General features: G+C 48.4%; 1 protein-coding gene across 1 annotated transcript in view; it reads right to left on the reverse strand.

Annotated features, from left to right (window-relative positions):
* CDH24 (cadherin 24) overlaps positions 1–26,390 on the reverse strand; it is a 799,438-nt gene that overhangs the window by 47,210 nt on the left and 725,838 nt on the right. The window contains exons 11-14 of the mRNA XM_078644893.1: positions 24,042–24,163; positions 17,722–17,839; positions 7,832–8,083; positions 2,205–2,966 (exon numbers count right to left, since the gene is read on the reverse strand). Of these exons, the coding sequence (XP_078501019.1) occupies positions 2,440–2,966; positions 7,832–8,083; positions 17,722–17,839; positions 24,042–24,163 (1,019 nt within the window). The 3' untranslated portion in view covers positions 2,205–2,439. The remainder of the gene's footprint in view (positions 1–2,204; positions 2,967–7,831; positions 8,084–17,721; positions 17,840–24,041; positions 24,164–26,390) is intronic.

The following is a 26,390-nucleotide window of genomic DNA, read 5'->3' on the forward strand; positions in this document are numbered from 1 at the left end:
CAATGAAAACAGGTGAACGCACACCTTATTAGTATGTTTGGGGTGGTCTCGTGTCAGAACGAGATGACGGCACTGGGCTGAGCTCCACTCGGACGTGGAGCTCTTTTTCACATTTGCAGCCTGTTTTTGCCACGCTGGGGAGAGGACATCTCCACCTGTGTTCTCCCTGATGGTCGGAGCGGCATTTGGAGCTGCTCCAACAACAAATTTCTTCCGGGCTGACCCGGGCTGACCCGGAGCAGGATAATAGTTTGTTGAAGAAAGACCTATTTTGTTCAGCATCTAAAAGCCCTTACAATATACTTTACCAAACATGATGAGTTTGCTTTCATCATACATAAATGTTAACTTTTCGCTGGCCTTCGAGGACGTGCACACAGTGCTCTGCAGGGTACAGAGAGATCTCAGCAGCAGGGGCATCAACCGCTGAGCTATCTCGCTCACTCGCACTCAAGGTACCTGCAGACTTCAACCAGATGCAGAGAGAGAGCGCCATCAGAGCAGCAGGCGCGTTAACACCACGAACTATATCTAGGACTGGAGCCTGTGCATGGAGCCCTCTGCAGGAGGAGCACGAACCGACCCAGCTAGGTTACTTACCGAGGACTTATTTATTTATTTATGCGTTTTTATATAGAGCGGACTTTACCCGAAGGTGTCAGAGCGCTTCACAATAGGAACAGAACTAATACATGAGAACATTACAAGTGCACAAAATACAAAAGCAAACGTTACATTAAATGAAGCAAAAATGACAATCGTGAGCCAACAAAATACAAGAGGTAGCAAACGGTGCATTACAAAAGTGACAATAGTGAACCAACAAAATACGCTATTGTGCATGCGTGTTACCCAATCAGCCCCCTCTGCCGTAGGTGCATTAACCAACCGAGTCAGCTTACTGGGAACTGTGCAAACACAGGTCTGTGCTGCAAAGGGGAACACATGAAGATTACAGACCAGGCGCCGGCGAGAGGCCAGTGGCCACGTCACTTCCGTGCTTTAGATCTTGGTCAGACTCGGATGTCCGAGGGTCCCTCCCGGGGACACTGAAGTCAGGCAGGGAGGGGGCACGGTGAGGGCATTATCCGGAAGGGGTATTTTAAACCCACCGCAGCAGGGAGGTCTTCGCTTCTGTTTTTAAACAGTGATTTACCACGGGTCTCACGCCCCGGGCCCCCCCTTGAGACCTCTTCAGTCCACGGGTTTCCCCTTGCATTCTGTGTCTTGTAGTCCTGGTCTTATAATGGGAGAAACAGGACTACAGACCCCAGAATGCAACGAGAAACCCTGGCCCTGAGCATCCATTTAGTTTATAATCTGTTGTACTTTGACCAAATTTGCTTTGTGATGGTGCAGAGTGGCAAAATGCCATTTATTTAACGATTACGCTATTGGCAATGTAAATGACAATGCCATTTATTTATGATTTAAAAAAAAATGTCATGAGCAATGCCAATAGCTCTACCTTTAATAATGCCGAGACCATTGCATTGTAAATGCTTGTTAATTTTTTAGTCCCTCTAACACTTGTCTTTCCCTCAAGAAAACTGAGCTTTGTGGTTTTTTACTTGGAATAATTTCTAGGCCACTGACATCCATATCTTACTCTGCTCACAACAGTGAAGCTCTCCCCTGCCTTTGGGGTTATGTTGGCGCTATATAAATGTTCTTAATAAATAAATGTAGTGTCTTGAGGACAGAGTCCTTGTATGTGCTATGTCTGAGATGCTGTAAAATGTAGGCCTGGGCAGTGAATTTCGCTCCGTTTGCAGAGTGTTCGGAGTTTTCTGCGCTCCGGACTCCGCGGAGCTTGCGGAGTGCAGAAAACTCTGCTTCGCGATGTGCAGAGGAGTTTTTTTCCCCGTTTGCGATTGCAAATGGTAAGTTCGCGAGCGCGAGCTGCCACTCAGGTAGAATTTCTACCCGAGCGGCAGGAATACCAGCACAAACTGCAGTTCGCACTGCACTCCGCCACTTGGGGAACTTTGCGGAGTTTTTTCCGTAACTTTGCGGAGTTCAGCGTAGCAAAACTCTTCAAACTTCCCCCAGGCCTGGTAAAATGTGGAGGAGAGCATTGGATGATGTGTGTGTGTGTTTGTGAGGTCTTGCTCTACTTCGTACTAAACGTTACACTCGACTACTAGAGCGGCCCTTGTCTTGTCTGTGAGAAGACCTACCCCCAGCTACAACAGAGCACCTACCTTTAATGGCTATCCTTTCTGAAATGAAGGTGATATTGTGCCAGACAGCTGAGATGGAAACAGCAAAGAATAATCCGGAGGCCGGTTCGGCCTCGGTGGACTCCCTCCAAATGTCTCTCGTGCCTGTCTCTCCAATGGTTGATTGGTCTGATTGTGCATGAAGTTATTGTTGAATCCGGCCCGACCCTGCCCTTGCCTCTCCCTCCTTCGCCAGGGTGGCTCCAGGGTGGCCCTCTTATACTGGGGGTCCTGTGGCCCCATACAGGTCCGCCAGGGTCTGAAACTGTGGCCCCCACTCTTCCAGATACTCGTAGCCGATGTCGGAGTCACCGGCACTGGATTCCAAGGCGCTGAGGGTGCCCACGGAGGAGCCCTGGCCCTCGTAGCCGTAGATCTGGATGGAGTCATAGGGTGGCACGCTCGGGTCCTCGTCCACCTCCCTGAGCCGGCTGCCCAAGAACTGCTCCATGTCAGGGGCGCCGCCGGGGCGGACTGTCTGGCCATGTCTGATCGAGGGCTTCTGCTTTGGAAGGACATCTCGCCGGGAGGCGGCGAAGAAGCCCCCACTCATGCCGGGGCCCATGGCGCCGGGCGCAGCAGCGTTGGGGTTCTGCAGGGCCGCCATGTCGAACGCCTCTGTGTCCTCCTCGCCACCACCCTCGTCATCGTAGGTGATGATGTTCTCACGCACGTCCTCCTCCTCGTAGACGATGAGGGATTCTTTCTTTTGCTTCCTCAGAGCAACAAATAGCACGACAATGGCTAGTGAGAGGGAAGAGACAAAAGACACCAGTCACTCATATCCCTAATAAACTGTCTCATCACCTCAATATATTTCTCTAATTCATGCCTTTAAGTTCATTTATTCTTTGCACTCATTGATTGAAAGTCAGTTGTGTCCCAGCTGGCGTGCAATGCCCATTGGGCTCAAAGGGCTTCAGAGCCACGCCCCCCCTCCCGTCGTGTGTGTCAGCCGGGCTGAGACAGCTTCTCGGGCTGGCGTCCGACGTATCGCAGCCACACCCGAGCACTTCACAGGTCTTTAAAAGACCATTTACTTGTTAACGAGGCCTTGTTGTGTTTTCACCCCTTCTTAGAGCCCCTGCATCCCCACTCTGCCTATTGCTGGAAGAGTCAGCCGCCCCCCCCACCCCCTTAATTTCTGTTAGCCCTTCCCGAAATTTAGCTCTAGTTGCGCCTCTGTGTCCCAACCTTGACATCTTTCTTGTACATGTCGTTTCAGGCCTCTATCTGGCCGACATCTTCCTTTCACTCATCTGGTATAACCTCTCCCCTCTTCCACCCTGGCTGAGCCCTTCTGCCACTCCTTGCCCCTACCGGGCTTATTACTTCCCACTTCTTTTCTGTCACAATCTCCATCCCTTCCTTCCATGTCTATGATGATGTTGATACATCTCAGCAGGTGTCCCTTGCTGAGTCAAGATGGCCACCACCATAAGCAATTGACAAGTACGTGTTCTTCCCTTTCTTTTTTTTTTTTTTTTAAATTATATTTACTTTTTCCATGTTGCACACACTTTATACATTATACATTTTTCAGCATTAATACTTCATGCTTCATAGCAAAATAAACTATTTTTACAAGATATACAAGCTTTTCGTTACACATTTCCACAAGCAGTGTTTATAACATTCTTACTTAACCACAATTAAACCTTAGGCCCTTCTTGGGTCTACCTGCGACCCAATTCCTTCCTTCCAAATACTTGCTGAGTCAAGATGGCCACCACCATAAGCAATTGACAAGTACGTGTTCTTCCCTTTCAATAAAAATTGCCACGCCACATTTCTTTCCATAGACCGAATTTATAAAGTAAGGCATTTTCAGAGAACTGTAAAAGCGTTTCCATTTTTCATGAAGCTGCATGTTATGCTAGGGGACTCGCCCAAGGTATAGCTCGAAGTGGGTATTGCAGCTGCAGCTGCAGCCTGCCTCTCAGCCTTGAGAGGTCACTGTACTGCCCATCTGTGCCAGGCGACGGACAGCAGGACAGCATATTGACTGACACCTAGTGGCCAGAGTAAGCATAACAACAATGGAAGACTTTGGAAGAGTATGCTCTGATGCAACAGGGACAGTAATTGTCCATTTACAGCATTACAGCAGTAGATGTCTTGCAGGAAGCAAACACTGACACCTAGTGGCCGGCTACGGTGCAGAATTAGCACAAGCCTGAAAAGAGCAGGCTGCGGTTGAGCAGTGAGTCCCACTGTTCAGACCGTGCTACTGGCTGAGGTATTCGAGAATGCACTCAGGTGCAGTAGTGAGTGACACCATGGAATTGTCTGAAGTCCTGAAGAGGGTTGACCCAAATGCAGAAGTGACACCCAGTGTTCAGTCACAGCATGGCATTAGCTCAGATTCTGTGGCCAAGCACCCAGGGCAGAGGTGGCACTGAGTATTCAATTGGTACTGAGGTGTCTGAGGTCCTTGGGCGAGCAGACAAAGGTGCATACACTGGATGCCACTGACTAGGTGCTCTGAGGGTGCAAGCTGATCCTCAGTGGCAAAAGAAAGCAGGACACTATTACGGATAATCAACTGTGCAGCAGTGAGAGCTGCTGGACATGCACTGTGTACTGCAGACTGAGGTCCTACAGGGTCCAGATAGATATTGGTACAACAGTTATCTTCAGGGGTTAGAACAGTATAGCATTGGCTGCAGTTCTGCAGAAGAGGTCACATGGTTACGTTTGGCCGTTCATTATAAGGCTATCCATTGCATGGAAATTAGGACATGAACCCTGTGTCTCTAGCTGGTCCCCTATAAGTATATAAAAGAGAGATGGGTGGAATGCTTGATTTCATCTCAGCCACTGGTAAACACGCGGGCCACATCCCAACCCATCGTTATTTTGTACGCCGTGCCACTTCAGTTTCCCTGGCCTGACATCACAGGGTTCTCCGTTCTCACTCATTTAAAAAAGGAGCAGCAGAAGGAAAATTGCAAATGTCAGAAATTGCAGCCATCTGTCGCAAGGCATCCTTTCAATGGCCACATGCCATTCTCCATTAGGCGAGCCTTGCACCGTACAGGATTGTCGTCGTTTGTGTCCAGGTTTATTTGTGTTTTGCTTCACTGTTTACCATACTTAGTTCAGACCTCACTGGGACACCATAGGAGGACAGGTGGATGCTGATGACCAGATACATAAGTATTCAAAACGGTGCTGGATGGATTGCCTATATTAATCTCAGTTACTGGTAATCACTCGGGCCCGCATCCCACTCCATCCTTATATTGCACACCATGCCACCTCTGTTTGGACCCAGCTATATAAGCAGATCAGTCTTCTATACTTAAGTGTCACCATGGTGTGCAGAATAACGATGGGTTGGGATGCAGCCCGAGTGCTTTCCGGTGGCTGAGAATAATTCAAGCATTCCATCCATCACTGTTCTGTATACTTACGTGTCGCCCTAAGTAGGATGGGTATGCCCAAATGTGGGTCCCGTGCACACTGTCTCACTGGAACCAAGCTGTACCTGGCTGGCGGGCCCATAACTAGGTCGAAACCGGTCCTGGGTTGCTTGTGTTCTGGTTCAGGGAGGACCTGGCTTGGCAGCTGAGGCTTTGCCTGCTCCTATTAGAGCAGGGTCCAAACTGGTTTTCATATAGCTGGGTCCAAACTGAGGTGTCATGGTGTGCAGAATAACAATGGACTGGGATGCGGCCCGAGTGATTACCAGTGGCTTAGATTAATGCAAGCATTCCATCCATCACTGTTCTGTATACTTATGTGTCGCCCTAAGTGGGACGGGTATGGCCAAACGTTGTTCCAGTGCACACTGTGTCACTGAAACCAAGCAGTGCCTGGCTGACAAGCCCATAACTAGGGCAATACCGGTCCTGGGTTACTTGTGTTCCAGTTCAGGGAGAACCTGGCTTAGCAATTCAGGCTGGACTGTTCCTATTGGAGCAGGGTCAAGACTGGTTTGCATGTAGCTGGGTCCAAACTGAGGTGGCATGGTGTGCAGGGTAGGCCTGATTGATTACCAGTAGCTAAGTTTAATTTAAGCATTCCGTCCATGCATGTTTTGTATATTTATGTATCTGGTCGTCAGCATCCAACTGTCCTCATATGGTGTCCCAGTGAGGTCTGAACTAAGTATTGTAAACAGTGCATAAAAACACAAATAAACCTGGACACAAACAACAACAATCCTGTACTGTGCAAGGCTCGCCTCATGGAGAATGGCCTGCGACAGATGCTGCAATTTCTGGCATTTGCCTTTTCCCTTCTACTGCTCCTTTTTTAAATGAGTGAAAACTGAGAAGCCTGTGATGTCAGGTCAGGGAATGTGTGAACCCATCTTGGTTGGGACAGATTTCTCATGATGCCGGAGTATTTCCATTCCATCAAGGCTCACCTTGAACCTCAATTAGTTTCCTTCCTAAATCCTGCTGCCAGCTCATCAACGTGCAGCAGTATGTGAATGAATGTGTAAATGAATATGTGTGATCATCCTCTGGTTTTACTGTGGAACATTGTCCTTACATAGGTCAGCTGTGATGTCTCATTCTGGCCATGAGATTGCTGTTCACCCCAGACACAGTCTGAGTGCTAGCAATACTCACATAGAGTTCACATCTGCAGTGGCTGCCATGTTCCTGGTCTTTTGCTGTCCTTCCACTATCCTTACTATGTGATCTTGCACTTTGGGGCTTGACGGAGACATTGCCAGCCTGTGGGCTGGGGACATTGCATCCTTCTTTGACATGTTGATGCCATAGTATCAATTTGCTTGCCGTGTGTATCAAAGGTAGTCAACACAGCCTCATGCCACCCTCATCACTTGAGTAATAAAATGAGAGCCGACCAGCACTGCTGTGATTGGCTACCTTGGAGAGTACTAGCAGGCACCATGCCAACAGAACCTGTACAAAATAAAATCCAGACAGGGCAGATTTGGATGCATTTATTAAATTATGCTAAAAGATTCATGGTCTTGCCAAGGAACCAATCCTTACTCGCTCTCTAGACCTAATATAAATCCTCCTATCCGGATCCCACGCACTAGAAAACAATCTCTGGCTATCATTAAGGAAGAGGAATATATGCTTAGCACAGCCTTGTGTTGACAAAGACCGCATAGGGATTCCTAGTACCAAGAAGCCAATAGAAATCTCTGACATCGTTTATAGAAACAGATGGAGGGTGACAGGTAGTGATGATGTTATTGCAGCTGGGTGAATGATTGCCGGGGCTTTAGTGATGGGAGCGGAGAGATGGTATTTGGATGTGCTGAGGGTTGATAGCTAATGACTGAGAGTTGGTGATTGATCACTGAAAGATTGGCGGATTAGAATTGTCAGATCACTGCTGACTGTTGGGTTTTTTTTGAGGAGGATTGCTGGGTGAGATTTGTTGGATGAGTATTGTTAGTTGAGGGTCTGACGTTGATTGGTGGTTGAAAGATGGTGATAGCATGTGGTTGAGGATTGATGTGAGATGGTATGGCAGACAATAGTTGGTGTTTGATGGTCGACATTTGGAGGTCGGAAGGTGAGGACTAGTGATTGTGGGTTCTTTGGGTATTTAGGGGCTGGGGTTGAGGATTGATGGTTGCATGGCAGTTGCTGATGCATCACTGGAACACTCACCCAGTAGAGTGATGATGCAGGCTAGGATGGCCACCAGCGCCCCAGTGCTCAAGCCAGCAGGAGACATGTAGGGCTCTGTGCTGCAGGAGAGCACCGTACCATCATGCCCACACTGGCACACGCTCACCGTCAGGGTGCCTGTGCTGCTGAGTGGGGGCCGCCCGCTGTCCGTCATCTCAATAGGAACCAGGTACACATCCCTCCTGTGCTGGGACAGACGGCTCTGCTGTAGGAGGATGCTGGCACTATTATCTAAGGAAAGGAGAAAGCAAGAGTTTGTTAGCAGGAACACAAGGACAGGGAGGGACAGACAGAAGGGGGCACTGTAAGTAGGTAAGAGGGAAGGGGACAGACAGGTTGGGAAGGAAAGAGAGAGAGAGAGGTCTAGAGTCCAAAGCCTGGCTCTGTCTCACCCTTGTCTAAAGGGACTTCTGAGCTATCTCAAGTCTGAACCCAGGATGCTGGACCTTGCCCGCTCTCTCCCCTCCCTAATGGAGTTTTGCAAAGAGAAATGCAGCCTGCTGCTAAAGGAATTGTGTAGGCGCATTAGTAAAGTCTGAACATGTGTTTTCGATTGATCACTGTCCACTGAAATTGTAGTTTAAAAGGAAACTTAGAAAGTAGAGTTATATTTATAAAGCATGGCTGCATTTCACAGGTCTGACCAATTGAAAAAATGCACTCTGCGAGTAAACTCCAAGTGACTTCCGGTGCTTTGCTGGTTTGCATACTCGCCTCCTTCTAGGTTCTCCCTGCATAGCTGTGCTTGTTGTTTGTAGGGCTGCCTTACTCGTGTTTACCTTTGTGCCATGGATACAATACAGATACATTTTGAATACGTATAGGTCGCTGCATTGCTCTATACGTTCGAACATTCCTTCTCTTTTGTCTCGTTGTCCCCCTTTGAAACTGAATCATAGGCAGGTGGCCGGATTCGTATCCAGGAGAATGCACGTGTAATTTGTGCGTTTCGCAGGTCCGCCTCAGTGAACGCAGAGCTCGCGTTTATCTCTTGAAAGACAACTAATCACATAGGATTGTTCGTGTGCGTGAATCGGAAGGGGGACGATGGATAGCGAGGATGTTTTATTGAATACTATTTTAAAGAGAACCCGGGGCTCCAAACGTGCGTTTCGAGGCGATCCAATTTGCTTCATTGTGCTCAATGTTCATTGACATTGGAATGTGGAGGCGCCTGCGTGTAGCTCGGTTCACAGAGTGACCGATACACAAACATATCCTCGCCATAGTTGCTTTACTAGTCTTTATCCCTGCTTTTATAATGCTAAATAGTGTACCTCAAAGACAGAATGATATCTTGGTTCCTTCATGGCTACATCATCAGGGCATTCTGGAAGGAATTAGCTACTCTTTTCTTGAGTCTTTCTAAGATTTCCACCTGTTTGGATTCACAGATGCTGGGCATAATCACTGTCTTTACAGTCCGAGGTTACATGATGCTCACGTTCACAATCAGAGCTCACCTGGCCATCTGACGTGAAGGATGTGGCACACGTTTGAGGTTACGTAATGCTCTGGTTCACCAGCAGGGTTCACCTCTCCACCTTGAGTGCACATCTGAGGTTACATGATGCACAGGTTCACCAGCAGGGTTCACCTCTCCACCTCAAGCCCACGTCTGAGGTTACATAATGCTCTGGGTCACCAGCAGGGCTCACCTCTGAAGTGCACCTCTGAGGTTACATGATGCTCAGATTCACCAGCAGGGCTCACCTCTGAAGTGCACCTCTGAGGTTACATGATGCTCAGATTCACCAGCAGGGCTCACCTCTGAAGTGCACGTCTGAGGTTACATAATGCTCTGGGTCACCAGCAGGGCTCACCTCTGAAGTGCACCTCTGAGGTTACATTATGCTCAGATTCACCAGCAGGGCTCACCTCTGAAGTGCACCTCTGAGGTTACATGATGCTCAGCAGGGCTCGCCTCTCCACCTAAAGTGCACGTCCGAGGTTACATGATGCTCACGTTCATAATCAGAGCTCACCTGGCCATCTGACGTGAAGGATTTGGCATATGTCTGAGGTTATGTGATGCTCTGGGTCACCAGCAGGGTTCACCTCTCCACCTGAAGTGCGCATCTGAGGTTACATGATGCACAGGTTCACCAGCAGGGTTCACCTCTCCACCTCAAGCGCACGTCTGAGGTTACATGATGCTCTAGGTCACCAGCAGGGCTCACCTCTGAAGTGCACGTCTGAGGTTACATAATGTCAGGTTCACCAGCAGGGTTCACCTCTCCACCTGAAGTGCACGTCTGAGGTTACATGATGCTCAGGTTCACCAGCAGGGCTCACCTCTGAACTGCACGTCTGAGGTTACGTAATGCTCTGGGTCACCAACAGGACTCACCTCTGAAGTGCACGTCTGAGGTTTACTGATGCTCTTGTTCACCAGCAGGGCTCACCTCTCCACCTGAAGTGCACGTCTGAGGTTACATGATGCTCAGGTTCACCAGCAGGGCTCACCTCTGAACTGCACGTCTGGGGTTACGTAATGCTCTGGGTCACCAACAGGACTCACCTCTGAAGTGCACGTCTGAGGTTTACTGATGCTCTGGGTCACCAGCAGGGCTCACCTCTCCACCTGAAGTGCACGTCTGAGGTCACATAATGCTCTGGGTCACCAACAGGACTCACCTCTGAAGTGCACGTCTGAGGTTACGTAATGCTCTGGGTCACCAACAGGACTCACCTCTGAAGTGCACGTCTGAGGTTACGTAATGCTCTGGGTCACCAACAGAACTCACCTCTGAAGTGCACGTCTGAGGTTACGTAATGCTCTGGGTCACCAACAGGACTCACCTCTGAAGTGCACGTCTGAGTTTACGTAATGCTCTGGGTCACCAGCAGGGCTCACCTCTGAAGTACACGTCTGAGGTTACATGATGCTCAGATTCACCAGCAGGGCTCGCCTCTCCACCTGAAGTGCACGTCCGAGGTTACATGATGCTCACGTTCATAATCAGAGCTCACCTGGCCATCTGACGTGAAGGATTTGGCATATGTCTGAGGTTACGTGATGCTCTGGTTCATCATCATGGCTCATCCTCATATGGCCATCGGAAGTGCACGTCTGAGGTTACGTGATGCTCAGGGTCACCGGAAGGGATCACCTCTGAAGTACACGTCTGAGGTTACATGATGCTCAGATTCACCAGCAGGGCTCACCTGGCTATCGGAAGTGCACATCTGAGGTAACATGATCCTCGGGTTCACCATCAGGGCTCAGCTGGCCACCTAAAGTGCACGTCTGAAGTTACGTGATGCTCAGGTTCACCAGCAGGGCTCAGCTGTGAAGTGCACGTCTGAGGTTACGTGATGCTCAGGTTCACCAACAGGGCTAACCTTTGAAGTGCACATTGGGGTTACATGATGCTCAGGTTCAGCAGCAGGGCTCACCTCTTTATCTGAATTGCACATCTGGGGTTACATTATGCTCAGGTTCACCAGCAGGGCTCACCTCTGAAGTGCACATCTGGGGTTACATGATGCTCAGGTTCACCAGCAGGGTTCACATCTGAAGTGCACATCTGGGGTTACATGATGCTCACGTTAACAATCAGAGCTCACCAGGCCACCTGACATGAAGGATTCAACACACATTTGAGGTTGTGTGATGCTTTGATTCATCATCATGGCTCACCCTCACATGGCCACCTGAAGTGCACGTCTGAGGTTACATGATGCTCAGGTTCACCAGCAGGATTCACCTCTCCACCTGAAGTGCACGTCTGAGGTTACATGATGCCCAGGTACACCAGCAGGGTTCACCTCTCCACCTGAAGTGCACGTCTGAGGTTACATGATGCTCAGGTTCACCAGCAGGGCTCACCTCTCCACCTGAAGTGCACGTCTGAGGTTACATGATGCTCAGGTTCACCAGCAGGATTCACCTCTCCACCTGAAGTGCACGTATGAGGTTACATGATGCTCAGGTTCACCAGCAGGATTCACCTCTCCACCTGAAGTGCACGTATGAGGTTACATGATGCTCAGGTTCACCAGCAGGGCTCGCCTCTCCACCTGAAGTGAAGGATTTGGCACCAAATCATGCAGTCCAGATTCTGAATTCACTAAAGGCAGCAACAGTTGGTGCCAACCAGTGTGTCTTCTTGTTTCCAATCGATACCTGTAGTTTCTTGACCAAGTCACTCAAGATGCTTTGCTGCAGATCTTGTATTGAACACAGGGGTGCCATAGCAACATCTTCTGTCTTGTTTTATTGTTGCAACAATTGTAATTATTCAAGCAATAAAGTTAATTAATTCACAAAAATAGACAGAAAAATAGATATAAAGAAATTATAAATAATACACCACCATCCAATGTGACCCAATATTGTCATTTAGGGGTTCTGGTGAAAGAATAAATCACGAGACTGGATGGTGAGTAGTTTGCCAATGTCAAAGACCAATAAAGGACAACAATACATTTGTTAAGACTTTTATATTTATTATGTTACGTTTATTTTGGGGTAGTTAGCTAGAAACGTATTTTTTCTAATATGTAAGTATGTTTTGATACTAGTAAGTGAAATTCCAGACCATACTGTTTTATTGTCTGCTTGTCATGAAAGTGTCTCGTTGGAAGACTCTTTAACATTCTAAATTACAGGGAAAAGAGATGAAAATCACTTGAGATACTCTGTACACTTAAAGTGCTGTCTTGAAGCAATGTGATGAGATTCTACTGGGCCTGGCACTTAAGTGAACTGGGTTTCTTTCAGGGGCGTTAGCTGGCTTTCATTTGTCATCTTTCTAGCACAACAAAACACGCGCTGCCTCTATTCACGTAGGAATAGATGGAAGCAGTGTTCACTGACTTTTGTACAGAAAGAGGAATATCAACAACATAATGAGCTCAAAAACAATTTTCTTAAGGGCTTAAATGCTTGGGGAAAAAAGTCAAATTTTATTTATTTTATACAGTATATATTTTATGGTTAAAACACATTATTTATAATACGTTGTTACTAGTCACCAGGCTTGGGCCTGCTTGCACGAGACTCATTTTTGATCCCTGATGCAAAGAAAAATGATGCTGTGTACATTGCTGAAGGCTTTGGGCACAACGTTACAGTGGCAGCCGCCAGCTGTGATCAAAATGTGGTGGCAAATGAAGCAAATATGCCTGGGATGCACCAAAAATGTCACTCAAGTGTGGGGAGTCAGCAGATATGCGTTGCTTCCCGGCTGAGAGTTATCACTATAAGGGACGAGAGAAAGAAGGAAATGGGGGGTGGGGGCAGGAGTGAGAATGAGAGAGAGGTAGGCAGAACCAGTGCGCTGAACCTAGTGGCAAAGCGACCCTTGAACTCAGGAGCCCTACTGTCTTCTAGTACCAAGCATCCCCAGCAGCCGAAAGCAGAAGACCCCTTTCTTAAAATAAGAAGGAAAAAAACGGCTTCACCGCTGGGGGAACAAAAGAAAAAGAGCAAAGGCAACTGGAGAATAAAATGCACTTTTTAGATATGAAATGTATGAATGAATAAAATATGATATTTAAAGCGCTACTTCATCGAATTCAGTCGATCACTCATTTAAGAGTGTGGCTACCAGAAATGAAGAGAGCCCTTCTGGCTCTATGGATCTCAGGAATTTGCTATAGACATTGATTTGCTGAAGGAGGTATCTGGTTGGCAGACAGGAAGAGACCCTGTCTGTGAGGTAACATGGGCCCTTCTTGTAGACGGCCGTGTAAGTGATCATCAGGGGCTTTAAATGATTGTGTTTTTTTTTTAACTCTGAGCCAATGCAAGTTTTTCAAATGGGAAATGATGGATTGCCTTTGAGGGATATTCAGAATAAATCCTGCTGCTGGCCTGCTGCGTTTTCAATAAGTGTGGGCATTGCAGATTTTTGCATACTCCTCGTGCCGCTGAGAACGTGGAGTCTATGCAAAACTCTGACTCCGCAGCGGAGCACAGTTCAGTCCCAGGTCCCACAGTAAGCTCCTGTCCCCGCCTCCACCCACCCCCATTAAATATTTTCAAATAAAGAAAATAAAGATTAAGATTAAAAAAACACACTTACCTTTATCACAGAGTCTCCGGGCTGCCATCCTCCTCCTCGCAGTGGTCTCTCCTGCATAGACCCCTACATCAGATGTACGTCATGGTAGGACTGCGCATGCGTGCACATTCCTACCACGACGTATATCTTATGTAGGGGTTTCTGTTAGCAGAAGAGAAAACGGCAAGGAGGAGGAGGGAAGCCCGGGGACACCGCGATAGAGGTAAGTGTGTTTTGTATCAAATTGTTTTTTTTTTATATTTACTTAGAAGGGGCAGAGGTGGAGGAGCAGAGCGGAGCTGTACTGAGTTTTTGCTCAACTCCGTGGAGCTCCGTGTACTGCAACTATGCCAGATCTCCCCAGGCTCAGTTTTGAACCATTTGTAATTTACGGGTCAGAAAAGGCGGCAGCACAAGGTATAACGCGTTGCATAATCTAACCTGGAGGAGATCAGTCAATGCACTATTGTTCTCCGAGTTTGATCAGGGACCAGTTTTGACATTTTCTTCAATCATCTTAATATTATTTATTTATTTATTTATTTTATTTATTACATTTATAGAGCGCAACTATCACCTAAAAAGGCCCCCTGGCGCTGACAGACTCATAACGACGAAGGCAGCCAATGGCGAGCTAAAGTTTCGGGAAGAGCAGTGTTTTCAGTCTCCTCCTAAACAGGAGGAGATCAGAGATATGTCTTAGCTCCGCCGGAAGGGCATTGCACAATTTCACCGCGGCTACGCCAAACGATCTTCCTCCTGCTTTGGTTTTCTTAAACCTAGGTATTGTCACCAACTTAGCAGAAGAGGGTCGTAGGCTGCGGGCTGGAGCATGCCACCTGAATTTCCTTTGTAAGCTAACTGGACCCAAATCGTGCAGGGCCTTAAAGGCCAGACAGAGAGACTTAAACTGTACCCTCTGTCTCACCGGGAGCCAATGTACCTGGGCCAAGGCTTTAGAAGAGGGAGCTCTTGTCGGCCACCCCAGCGCTAGTTTAGCCGCCGCAGACTGGATTCTCTGGAGTCTATCCATAAGATAGCTCAAAGCATCCAACAGCAGGGAGTTGCAATAGTCTAACCTGCTGAGCACAGTACAATGTACCACCTCAACCCGGGCAGGGGGCGGTAATAGTAGAAGGATTTTTCTCAGTAGTCTAATAATGGCTAGGCAGCCAGCTGCCAGTTTCGATACCTGCGCCTCCAAGGAAAGATCATTGTTAAACATAACACCTAGGTTTCGCACTACCTTCACTGGCTGTACCGCTGAAGAAAAATCCCAAGGCCAGAAGTTACAGGGTAGGGGAGTTTGCACCCTAGGTCTAGGACAGTATAACACCTCAGTTTTCTCCGCATTGAATTTCAGGGAATTAGCCTTCAACCACCCCACCGTGTCTCGCAGACAGTTGTGAAATTCTTCCAAGGAGGTTGAATCATCTCCCTCCAAGGAAAGAATCAGCTGCGTATCATCATCGTAGTTGACGATTTCGATCTTATATTTTTTGATGATTGCAACTAAGGGCTTCATATAGATGTTAAATAGTACCTGGCTGACTGCTGAGCCTTGGGTAACACCATGCAAGATGGTAGAGAAGGTGGATTGGATGGGAGGGAGGGCCACCGCTTGTTCTCTGTTCTGGAGGAACGACTCAAACCCCCCCAGGGCCCTGCCAGCAACCCCCACCTCTCTCAACCTATCCAGCAGGATGGCATGGTTCACCGTATCGAAGGCGGCAGACAAGTCAAGCAGGATCAAAACCCCTGCCTGACCCCTGTCTGCTCGCCAACGAAGCTCATCCAACACGGTCACCAAGGCTGTCTCGGTACCATGAGCAGGCCGAAAGCCGAACTGCACTTTCTCCAAGAGCTTGTGCTGCTCTAGGTGTCTAGAAAGAGTGCCTGCCACCACCCGCTCTACAATCTTAGCTGGATAAGGTAGAAGCAAGATGGGTCTAAAGTTCTTCAAGCACTTGGGGTCAAGGGTGGGCTTTTTCAGTAAAGGGGTCACCACCGCCCGTTTCCATTGCGATGGAACCACTCCAGAGGAGAGCGACTGGTTGCAAACAAGCCGAAGCATGGGAAAAAGCTCAGCCTCAAACTCCTTCCAGATTTTTAGTGGAAGCGGATCAAGTGGAGACCCAGATGTGATAGCAGAGGCCACTCCCCAAAACTCGTCTGCAGTCAACTGCGAGAATTCCACAAGGGACTGATCTCCTCCCTGCTCATGGGCGACTCTGAAATAGAGTACAACAGGTGGCCACGCTAAATTGAATTTGAGGCCAGAAAGAAAGGTCTTATCAAATTTGATCCCTTAATTTCTGACTGTAGAAGATAGAATGGGAGGCTCGCCCATATCTTCTGGCCACCCGGATGAGCCTAAGTCAATGGGATGTTACCAAATGACAGTTTTGGACTTCTCTGAGGTAAGCTTTGCACAGCTCTTTTCATCCAGTTGAATACCGTTCTGAGGCAGCCTTGAAAGCTTTTCTAAGAGCCCTTCAGTGATCAAAAGAAATGAGATCATCAACTGGGTGTCATCTCAATAAACTTAGAGCAGGTAGAGGCAGAGGCAAGCTGAGGTAAATAAACTTAGAGCAGGTGGAGGTGAAGGACATGACATGGAGTTTTCTTATGTAACCTTTCCGCTGCTTCAGAAAGCAGGTGAGCAGGAGCAGAAGCTGACCAGTGGGATAAGACTGGTGTGCGATATTAAGGGAAGAAGAGAGTGAATTGTATGCAGCTGTGATGCCAGAGAGCCTGAGAGTCCACAAGCGCATGTCTAAGTAGTGCAATTTTCTGGAGTTTCTGAAATTCATGAGATTGGGTGCAGGACAGGCAGTGACCTGCAGAAAGCCCTAAATGAAGCACTGTAAGAGGGGGGATCCACGTGTACTAGCAGGAAGGGGGTGGGTGACATACACGCATGCTAAATGTGCTATTGATGGATGTATGAATGCACGTGATGCATGAGTTCCAGCAGGAAGGTGGTGGGTGACATGCACGCAAGTGCAGGGGTTTGTGAATGGACATGTGATGCATGTGTACTAGCAGAATGGGGGTGGGTACCATGCACGCATGCACAGTTAGGGTGACCAGACTTTCCGGCCAACGCTGTGCTGGCTGGAAGAGGGTGGGTGCCAAAAAAACAAGTGATGGACAGAATGCGGAACAATTTGATACATTCACCCAAGTACAGAGATCTGGACCTAATTCCATTGTTTTTTTGCTCGCCATTCCAGTATGGACCCAGCCATATGCAAATCAGTCTTGAACCTGCGCCCAATCGTCTAGCCCAATTGCCTGGCCACGTCCTCCCTGGACAGGAAACAAGAATCCTAGGACCAGTTTTGCTGTATCACCCCTCATCAGCCAAGCAACATAGCTGGACTCCAGTGGTATGGAGAGCACAGGACCAACGTCTGGGCATACCGGTCCAACTCAGGTTGACAAATGCAAAAAGAACAAATGATGGACAGAATGCAGAACAATGTCATACATTCACCCCAGTACAGAGATCTGGATCTAAATCGTTAATATTTTTGCTCACTATGCCAATCCAGTTTGGACCCAGCCATATGCAAATCAGTCTTGACCCTGTGTCCAATGGGAACAGTCCAGCCCGAACTGCCATGCATGAGCACTGGTCAGTGGATGGATGTCTGAATGCAGTGATGCATCTATGCTAGCAGGAAAAGGGTGGGTGATATGCACGCGTGCGCAGTGGTCTGTGGATGGATGTCTGGGTGCACGTGCATCAGGTGGCAGGAAGGATGTACGCAGTTAGCCGGAGGGGGTGCGATGCGCGTGCGCGCAGAGGTGGGCCGATGAGTTGCGCTTTGATGCACGTGTTCTCACTCCTACCTTTGTTGTCGCGGACAGTGAAGTTGCGGTCATTGGTGAGTCCGGGCAGGCCACGGAAGAAGAAGGGCCTGTCGTTGCTGTGGTCATCCGGGTCCACGGCCCGCACCACCTGGACCAGCTGAGGAGAAAGAGAGATGTGAGAGGCCGGCAAGAGGGCCATGGAAAAGAGACAGGGAGTGGAAGGGGAGGGCTGGGGTGTGGATGGAGGTCCGAGGCCAATGTAAGGGGTCAAGGGAGCAGGGGTGATTAGGGAAAGAAGGGAAATGTTTGGGTGCAACGAGGACACGGGAAGAGGTCGAGGGTTCGAGACACAGACAAGGAAACGGAAAGAGGGGCACAGGCTGGTGGCTGCATAGCCAAGCCACAATGAGATGCAACATGTGCGCACACAGAGCCAATGAAGCAAGTACTTACTGGTTGTCATCAAGGTCCTCCCCGTCCCAGTCCTTGCCAAGGAGGGCAGGGTGAGGAGGGAACAGGGCCTGGGTCCCTGACCCTCGCCGTGCCGCCGGTGCACCGCCCTCCGGCGCTGTCCAGCAGACAGTCCCTCCCCGCAGTATCACATCCAGACACGCACCTAGACGCGCTTCAGGGCCCACGTGCGCTGCACTACAACGACACCGCTGGAGGGGGCGAAGGGCCCTCCCTGGCCTGACCTTTCTGTGCGGCTGGTGACCTTTCCAGCAGCGCATAAAGGTCAGAGCGCACACCTCTGCGTGCAGACCTGACACCTCGCAGCCGCCCTCGGTGGGGAGGAGGGGGGCGGCGGGGGTCCTGGAGCACGCACCTGACGTGAAATCGAAAGTGAGGCTATTATTCTCAGCCTGCCCTGCCTAATCCGCACTCCCAGCTCCAGGGCCTCTGTGAGTAATGGCCCCGTCGCGCCAGGACGAGGGAGCGCGGGCTGTGAAACCCAAAGAAACCCGGCCTGTGCGCGCGCCGCACCAACCGTGCACGCGCACCAGAGGCGACCACGGGCTGCACCGGGGGAGGCACAAGCCGAGGCTGTTTATTACAGTACTAGGCCGGGACCAGGGTAGCGAGGGGGCCGGGGCGCGACAGGAGTTGGTGCAAATGGGCCTCGGAGGTGCTCGGCTCCTAGTGCGATCACAACACTGGGTAAACCAACTGGCACCAGTGCAGAGAGGCAGGGGCACAAGCCATGCCAAGGCACCAGACGCCAGACCTGGTGAATGGAGGGGATGGGCGCACGAGGAGCAATATAACGCTGGGCAGAGTGTCTTTTCGAGCAGAGACCCCTCAGAATAGAAGGGGTGTTAGGAAGCTGAGGAGACCAGGATCTGAGTGGGCCTTTGCCAGCTTTATCACTCAGTAACAACATGCACCTAAAACAAACCAGATCTGATCTGTTAGCAGTGTTAGATACACTCAAAACAAGAATAATATTGCTGTCAAGATATAGAACTGAAAATGTTTCAATTCTGAAAATATGGAACTATAAAATAAATATTCTGTGGAAGAGATAATGGTCTTCGAAGCGTCTCCATTTTTTCTGTTCTCTTCTTCACATAAATGTGATCTGCAGCCTTTCTGTCATCCACTTACTCCCTTTTCTCTCTACATCTTTCTGGATTCCTCCATCTGCACATTTCACACATCATCTCTTCCCTACTCACACAGAACATACTTATTCAATTGTAAGCACCACATTTTCTTTTACTTTTCTCCTGTCAATGCTTCAGTAGCTGTGTACCTCCTTACCGCACTTCTGCTTACTGGCACAATACCCCACTGCTCTTTGCGCATTACAGAGAGGCCAAGGACGGGATGAGCATGCCTTCATGAACCACTGATAGGCAATGAGAGAAACTTCAGCTAATATCAGACTCTATACAGAGCTCTCAATCATGGCCAGTTATATACACCCATCCACACTTTGAACGCACAGAGACACCTATAGGTGAGCCAGTTCGCAGTAAACACAACACCATATTAATATGCTGCGTGAAAAAATGACAAACACTGCAACCTGGAAAACGCGCTTACTATTACAGAAGTAAATTATGTAAAACGTGAAATGTAAACCGAAGCAACTTCACTGACCTGGTTTACGGTGACCGTTTTTACAGTAATTGTTGAGAAAGAAATCTGTGCTTTTCCTTGTAAAGGACACCAATATTGGCCCGCCAGGTCCAGTTTCAAAGTCAATTATAAATGAACGCTGGGTCTGAGAGCCAGAGGGACCCGCATCACTTAAACCACCGCTCTTCTCAGAGAGTATTTCCACCCCTAATAAATATTACTGTGTAGTGAGGGGGAACGGAGGAGCGATAACGGGTCGGCCAACCCAACCAAAGAAACAGGAGCTGCCGTTTTCCTTCCAGAGGGGGCACACGGGGACTTGTAGGACGCAGAACTACGGAGGCCGAGATGGATCTTCTCCTTGAAACCATGGGTTCCCTGGGGAATCTGAGCCGGAAGACAGGGAGCGAAGAACGTTCTATAGTGAGACCAATTAGACCTGTCTTAAAAATCTACAATGCTAAGGTCGGAGCAGCTGTTCTCTATGGAGCAGAACTATGGGGGTCCAGTAATCTGAATAAGTTGACGGTTGCACAGAATAAATTTCTCCGCAACATTACTGGGCTACCAATGTCAACCCCATTGATACCTTTAAAGTATGATCTGGGAATCTATAGCTTTAGTGACATAGCCAAGTATAGAATTGTGGCCTACTGGAGAAGGTTATGGACAACTCCGGAGCTCTCCCAGTATGCCCAAGGCTTCCTGGAGGTGAGATCCCTAGATACTGCTAATAAGATAGTCTGGTTGAAAGAGGCTAAGCTTCTATATAGGGCATTGGGTCTATCCCAAATGTGGGATGATCCACTAAATAGTGTTTTTCCACCAAAAAAGATACTTCGTGAACTCTACTGGAGTATGGTGGAGATTAAGTGCTTTAGGAATCATATTGACCGTTCTTTTACATATGATTATTTGGAGCTCAAGCACTCACCGGCCCTAGAATTATACTGGGATTGGATTACGGTCCCAGGGGACCGGAAGAGGTACCATCAGATGAGGGTGGGGACACTCCCGCTGAATGCCCTAACAGTGAAATGGTATAAAGCACAAACTCCAAGGTGCCCTTTCTGTCCGGACCATAATGAAAACATTGGTCATGTGCTATTTGCCCGCCCTGAATATAGAATACCGAGACAATCATGGCTCAAACCAATTTGCATCCAGTTAGGTATAAAGACGTCAAATGAGGCTGTCAGGATTTTAAGAACAGATTCCTCCCAGCCTGTTGTTATAGCTATGGCAAAGTTCCTTCACTGGATGTGGATAATTCGGGCACGCAAAACCTGTTTGGAATAAGATAGGATTGCTATTCAATGCCGTACAGTTTGTATTTACTTAAGTTTCTTTTAAGTTACATTTTATGTGATAAAATATGTAATTTTCAACATATAGTTGTTGTTCTCTATCCTTATTTGATTGGATTCTAATGAACTTAGCTGGATATTTTAAGATTATGTAAAAATGTAAATAGGATGTTGTAAGATTGTGTAAAGATGTAAGTAGAATACATAGTAGTAGTGTAAATAGTATGAGATAGGAAGATTTTTATTATTTTGCTTTTTTTTGCTTATTTATTGTATTAACTTATGTGGATTCTGTATTTCTGTGGGGTGGGGGGATGGGGTGGGATAAAAAACAACGCATTTTATTTTTATTTGGAAAATGTCTTTTATGATTGAAATATATCGAATAAAGACTAATTAAAGTGAAGTGAGTTGCAGGGATGCATTCCTGTAAGTTTGCACTGTTAGTAGTTGTCTCCTTTAGCAGAAGGATGAGGGAGTGTGTGGTGTGCAACGAGGGAGATGGATAGGGGTACTAAGGTGTTGAAGGTCAGAGGTCATGGGTCGAGTGTTATGCGAACCTGGCTAGGTCAGATCGCTTCATACAGTAAGGTGTAACCAGGGCATGGGAAAATAACCGACAGGCATACTGAGGTGGCCAGAAGCAGCGAAAGGCTTCCCATTTTTGCAAAAAATGTGGGATGTGAATTTTGTTCACATTTTGCCATCACTCCGGCCACTCTTCCCCTGCATCTGTCCTCCTGACATACATTACCTTTGGTCTCCGGATCCCATCTTATCACCCTGTTGCAGGGACAGAAGGTGCACATAGGTATCCCCGGGTACCCTTATGCACCCTGCTGCGGCTGGCGGTGTGAGTGCATCACTAGCTCTGCCCCAGGGGAGAGCACACATTCCCAATGGTGTGGCACTGGCCAAGCACTGCTGTAGAAAGGATTGGGCAAAAAGTGTACACTTACGGAAAGAGAGGAATTTAGGAGCAGACCCCACCGCTACACAGCGAGGGCTGCTGCTCATGAAGATTTCCATATATTTGTATTTGCTGGCACCGCTAATTTTTCCTAATTCAATCGCAAGCCCATCTGTCGCTGGCACACGAGTGAGAAGAGTGCGATGTACCACGTCTGGAGGTAGAGAGGAGGGCATGGCAGGTGGACTGGTGGAAGGAAGGGCTGTGGTACAGTAGTGGGATGGGCGGAGGAAGGAACATGGAGGGGTCGGAGCAGTTATGCTGTGATGGAGGGTAAAATGGTAGAATGGGAGAATTATATAATGGAGATATGGGGAGCAGGGTGCTGCTATAAATGTCCAGGTATGTATATAAAGTGCCTTCTATACATTTTGCTTTTTTTCTCAGCGCTCCACATTTTTTATATAAATAAAAACCGAATGAAAGGGAGATTAAATAATTTGTCCAGGATTGGAACTGGAAATGGTACGAAAGAGAGATGCTGGGGTGAACAGCGAATGGAGCGATAAGAAGGAGAACGGTGTTTGGAGAGATAGAGAATGGAATAGAGGATGGGTGGGTGGGAGATAAAATGATGGCCAGATGGTGAAATGGTAGGATGAAGGGATGTGAGTCATGAATACAAAGATTCAGGTGTAAAGTATGGTATGATGGATCCAATCTCCGAGGCACCAGTACCTCAGTCTACACCATCTACCAGCACCTCACAGACACCACAGAGAAGATCACACACCACGTCGACAACACTACGAGCCTCAAGATGAGGTTCCTTTTAAATCTGATGGGGCCGGTAATGACACTTAGACAAATTAACTTTCCAGACTCACTCAAAACTTATCAGATCATTCCTTTAAAGAAAAAGAAAACCTTGACCCTGACAACCACATCAAACACCGTCTCTTTACATGCCTGCTTTACCAAGACAGTCAACAGGGAAGCAGCTGAATCCAGCTACAATATCAATACAATATCAAATCCACCCCGAATGTCTTCTACGTAACCATGTCAGATGTTAGATCACGGATATACAAGCATCAATAATCATCCTTGTTGCTCAACACAGGTAATGGCGCCATCTGCTTCCTAGTGCGCTTCAATTTTTTAACAATCTTTTTTTATGATTTCTTCATTTAACAGAATCTTCCTCTGCTGGGACTGGGGAGTGGTTCATTTAATACTGTGGCTGTAAAGTTTCACACCATTCCATATGCCTCTGCTGGTACAGGGAAGGGATTCATTTAACACCCTGGCTGTAAAGTTTCACACCATTCCATATGCCTCTGCTGGTACAGGGAATTAATTCGTTTAACTCTGTGGCTGTAAAGTTTCGCACCTTTTCATCTTCCTCAGCTGGGACAGGGAATGGATTAATTTAACACTGTGGCTGTAAAGTTTCGCACCTTCCCATCTTCCTCAGCTGGGACAGGAAAGGGATTCATTAAACACTGTAGCTGCAAAGTTTGATATCCTTCCATCTTCCTCTGCTGGGACAGGGAATGGATTTATTGTATTTGACTCGGTGGCTGTAAATTTCGCACCTTTCTATACTACTTCTGCAGGGACTTGGAGTTAGAATGAAGCAAGGCTACTTTCACTCTAAGACACTAAAGATTTGTTGATCGCTTTCAATATCAACAGCAAGCAACAGCATGCGTAGACCACCCAGGGGGCAGCAGTATGCACATATGCATGAACCTGGCAGAGGCAATCGTGGGTATAACCAGGCGCAGGGCCAAGACAACCTAGAGGCAGCCACTAGCCACGAATGTCTCAGCCACAAAGAAGCAAAGCAATGTACCCTTTCAAGATGGGAGGAACCTCATTGCCAATTCATGAACATACATTTATGGGCTCCTCCAATTAATTTTGATATTTTAAGTGAGAAGTATGCACAGGCGAGGATGCAGAAAACAGACCATTTGAGGAGTTCATGCCAGGATGTGGGAAAGGAGTGTTTCATACCACCCACTGCGGCCCGCAGACCCTCAGTGGACACCCACCTGTCCGGCCTGCGCGTTGTCGCATACAAAGGCGTCGTACACTTCCTGGAACTGGGGGGCGTTGTCGTTCATGTCCAGGGTCTGGATCGAGACCTGCACCCGCGAAGCCTGCGAGGGGCTGTCTGGAAAGAAGAACACAGGGGGCACGAGGCAGAGGTGACGCGGGACACAGGCGGGGCAGGCATGGCACAGTGAGCAGCACACACAGGGCACACGCAGAACAGTGAGTAGGACAAGCATGGTACATTGAAAGATCACAGTCATAGTGGAACAGAAGAGAGAGAGAGAGAGAGAGAGACAGACAGACAGAGAGAGAGAGATGTACAAAATTACCAGAGGGAGGGGCCGAGAGGGCATGCAGGGAGGGCCCAGTGAGAGGGCACAGATGGCACACAGTCAGACCCCAGAGAGATGTGTGCACAGGGCACCATGACGGGCCCCAGAAAAAGAGTGACCCCCAGACAGAATCAGAGGGACACAGGGGGTACGTGGACAGACCCCAGAGAGAGGAATACAGAGGAGAACCCGAGAAGGGGGCACACCGACAGACCCCAGAGAGAGAAGCACAGAAGGCACACAGGCAGACCCCCAGAGGGATGGACACAGAATGAAAAGGGCACACAAGGGGTATACATAGAGTCACACGAGAAGGGCACAGAGGTGCCAGACAGAATAAGAGGGGCACAAAGAGAGATCCCATAGAGAGGGGCACAGGGATACCAGAAAAAATAAGGAACATCCGGGGTAAACAGCCAGATCCGATCAGGAGCAAGGCAGGGACAGAGGGACCCACAGATGGATGGGGACACACGGGGCACCAGAGACGCATCGTTGAGACCAGAAACAATTAGAGGACAGACACACACAAGGGGCACCAAACAGAAAGACGGACAGTCGCACAAAAGGTACCATGCAGACCAACACAAAGAAACAATGGGTGGGCACAGGCATACACAAAGAGACACAAAAAGTTGGAAAGATTGACACAGACGGAGAAGAGAGACACACAGAGCTGTACTTTAGTAACTGTGAGCCATATCAAAGCCAAACAATGCGAGGGTCAATTTAAGACACACTTCAGGCAGCGCACTCCGCCTCAGGTTACATCCATCGTTCCTGCTATTATTTCACTCTACCTCGTTTATCCATTCTTGCCTACTGTCATGCACAAGTTCCTTCATCTCTGGGTAGTGTCTCACACCACCCCGTAATCCACGCCTAGTTTCCCTCTCTACCCCTTCATTCCCATCTAGTACCTCACCACCTCATCCATCCATGCACTACCTCCTCACTCCCACCTCCTGCCTCTAAGTACCTCTACCACACCAGCACGGCACCTCACACTATGCCCTCCATACCTGCTGAGTGCCTCAGACTATCTCCTACTTCCTCCACCTAGTAACTCACACAGCTTCCTCCAACTTTTACACTATCATCTTCCTCTCAATCTAGGGCCTCACATTGCCTCCTCTGTTCCGATGTAGTGGCTCAGACTCGCTCCTCCACCCCACCTACTGTCTCACAATTCTTTCTCCACCTGGTCTAGAGCTTTATCCTACTTTTGCTATCCTTGAAGAGTGCCTCCTACTAACTTCTTCATTCTCGGTTGGTGTTTCACACTAACTCCTTCGTCCTTGTCAAGGGTTTTACCACTACCCCTTCCTCCTCCCATATTGCCTCAGAACTGTCTCCTCTGTCCTCGCCTAGTGAATCAGAATACCTCCTCAGTAACCACACAGTGGCTCCTTCCCTGCCTCGTGACTCACACTACTTCCTCCACGTCTGCCAAGGGCCTCACGGTACATCCTCTGATCTGTGACTCACACTACTTCCTCCACATCTGCCAAGGGCCTCACGGTACATCCTCTGATCTGTGACAGCCTACAGCAGCTCCAGTGATAGGGAATGCTGCATATCTGAAATGAAGGGTACAGGGCCCCACGCGGTCACCCTTTCCTCTGGATTAATAGTTCTTGAAAGTGGTAGCCCTGTCTGAAGGCTAGTACCTGCAGTGCTTAATTTGAGCCGTTGGTTTCTGGTGTTCAACACTGGCACATAATTGTCAACACCTGCACTTATGACCTCTGCCACATGGTGGCGCGGTTTGTCTAATTTAGAATCTAGCACAACAATTGTTTATTAATTCAATATACATTAAAAATGACTAATGCCTGTTGCCAAAGCTATTCTTATAGGTTTGGAGAACTGGAATAGTCAGAATTGGCACACTTGTGGGAGTGTGCTAGTCACTAGCTGTGTTGATACTGTAATTGGCAGGGCTGACAGCAGCCATAGGTGGTGAAAGCAGAAGCAGCCCCCTGAGGGGGCCCTGGCACTTATGTTTTTTAC

The sequence above is a fragment of the Lissotriton helveticus genome, chromosome 5_1 (genome assembly GCF_964261635.1).
Source record: "Lissotriton helveticus chromosome 5_1, aLisHel1.1, whole genome shotgun sequence".
Classification (NCBI taxonomy): Eukaryota; Metazoa; Chordata; class Amphibia; order Caudata; family Salamandridae; genus Lissotriton; species Lissotriton helveticus.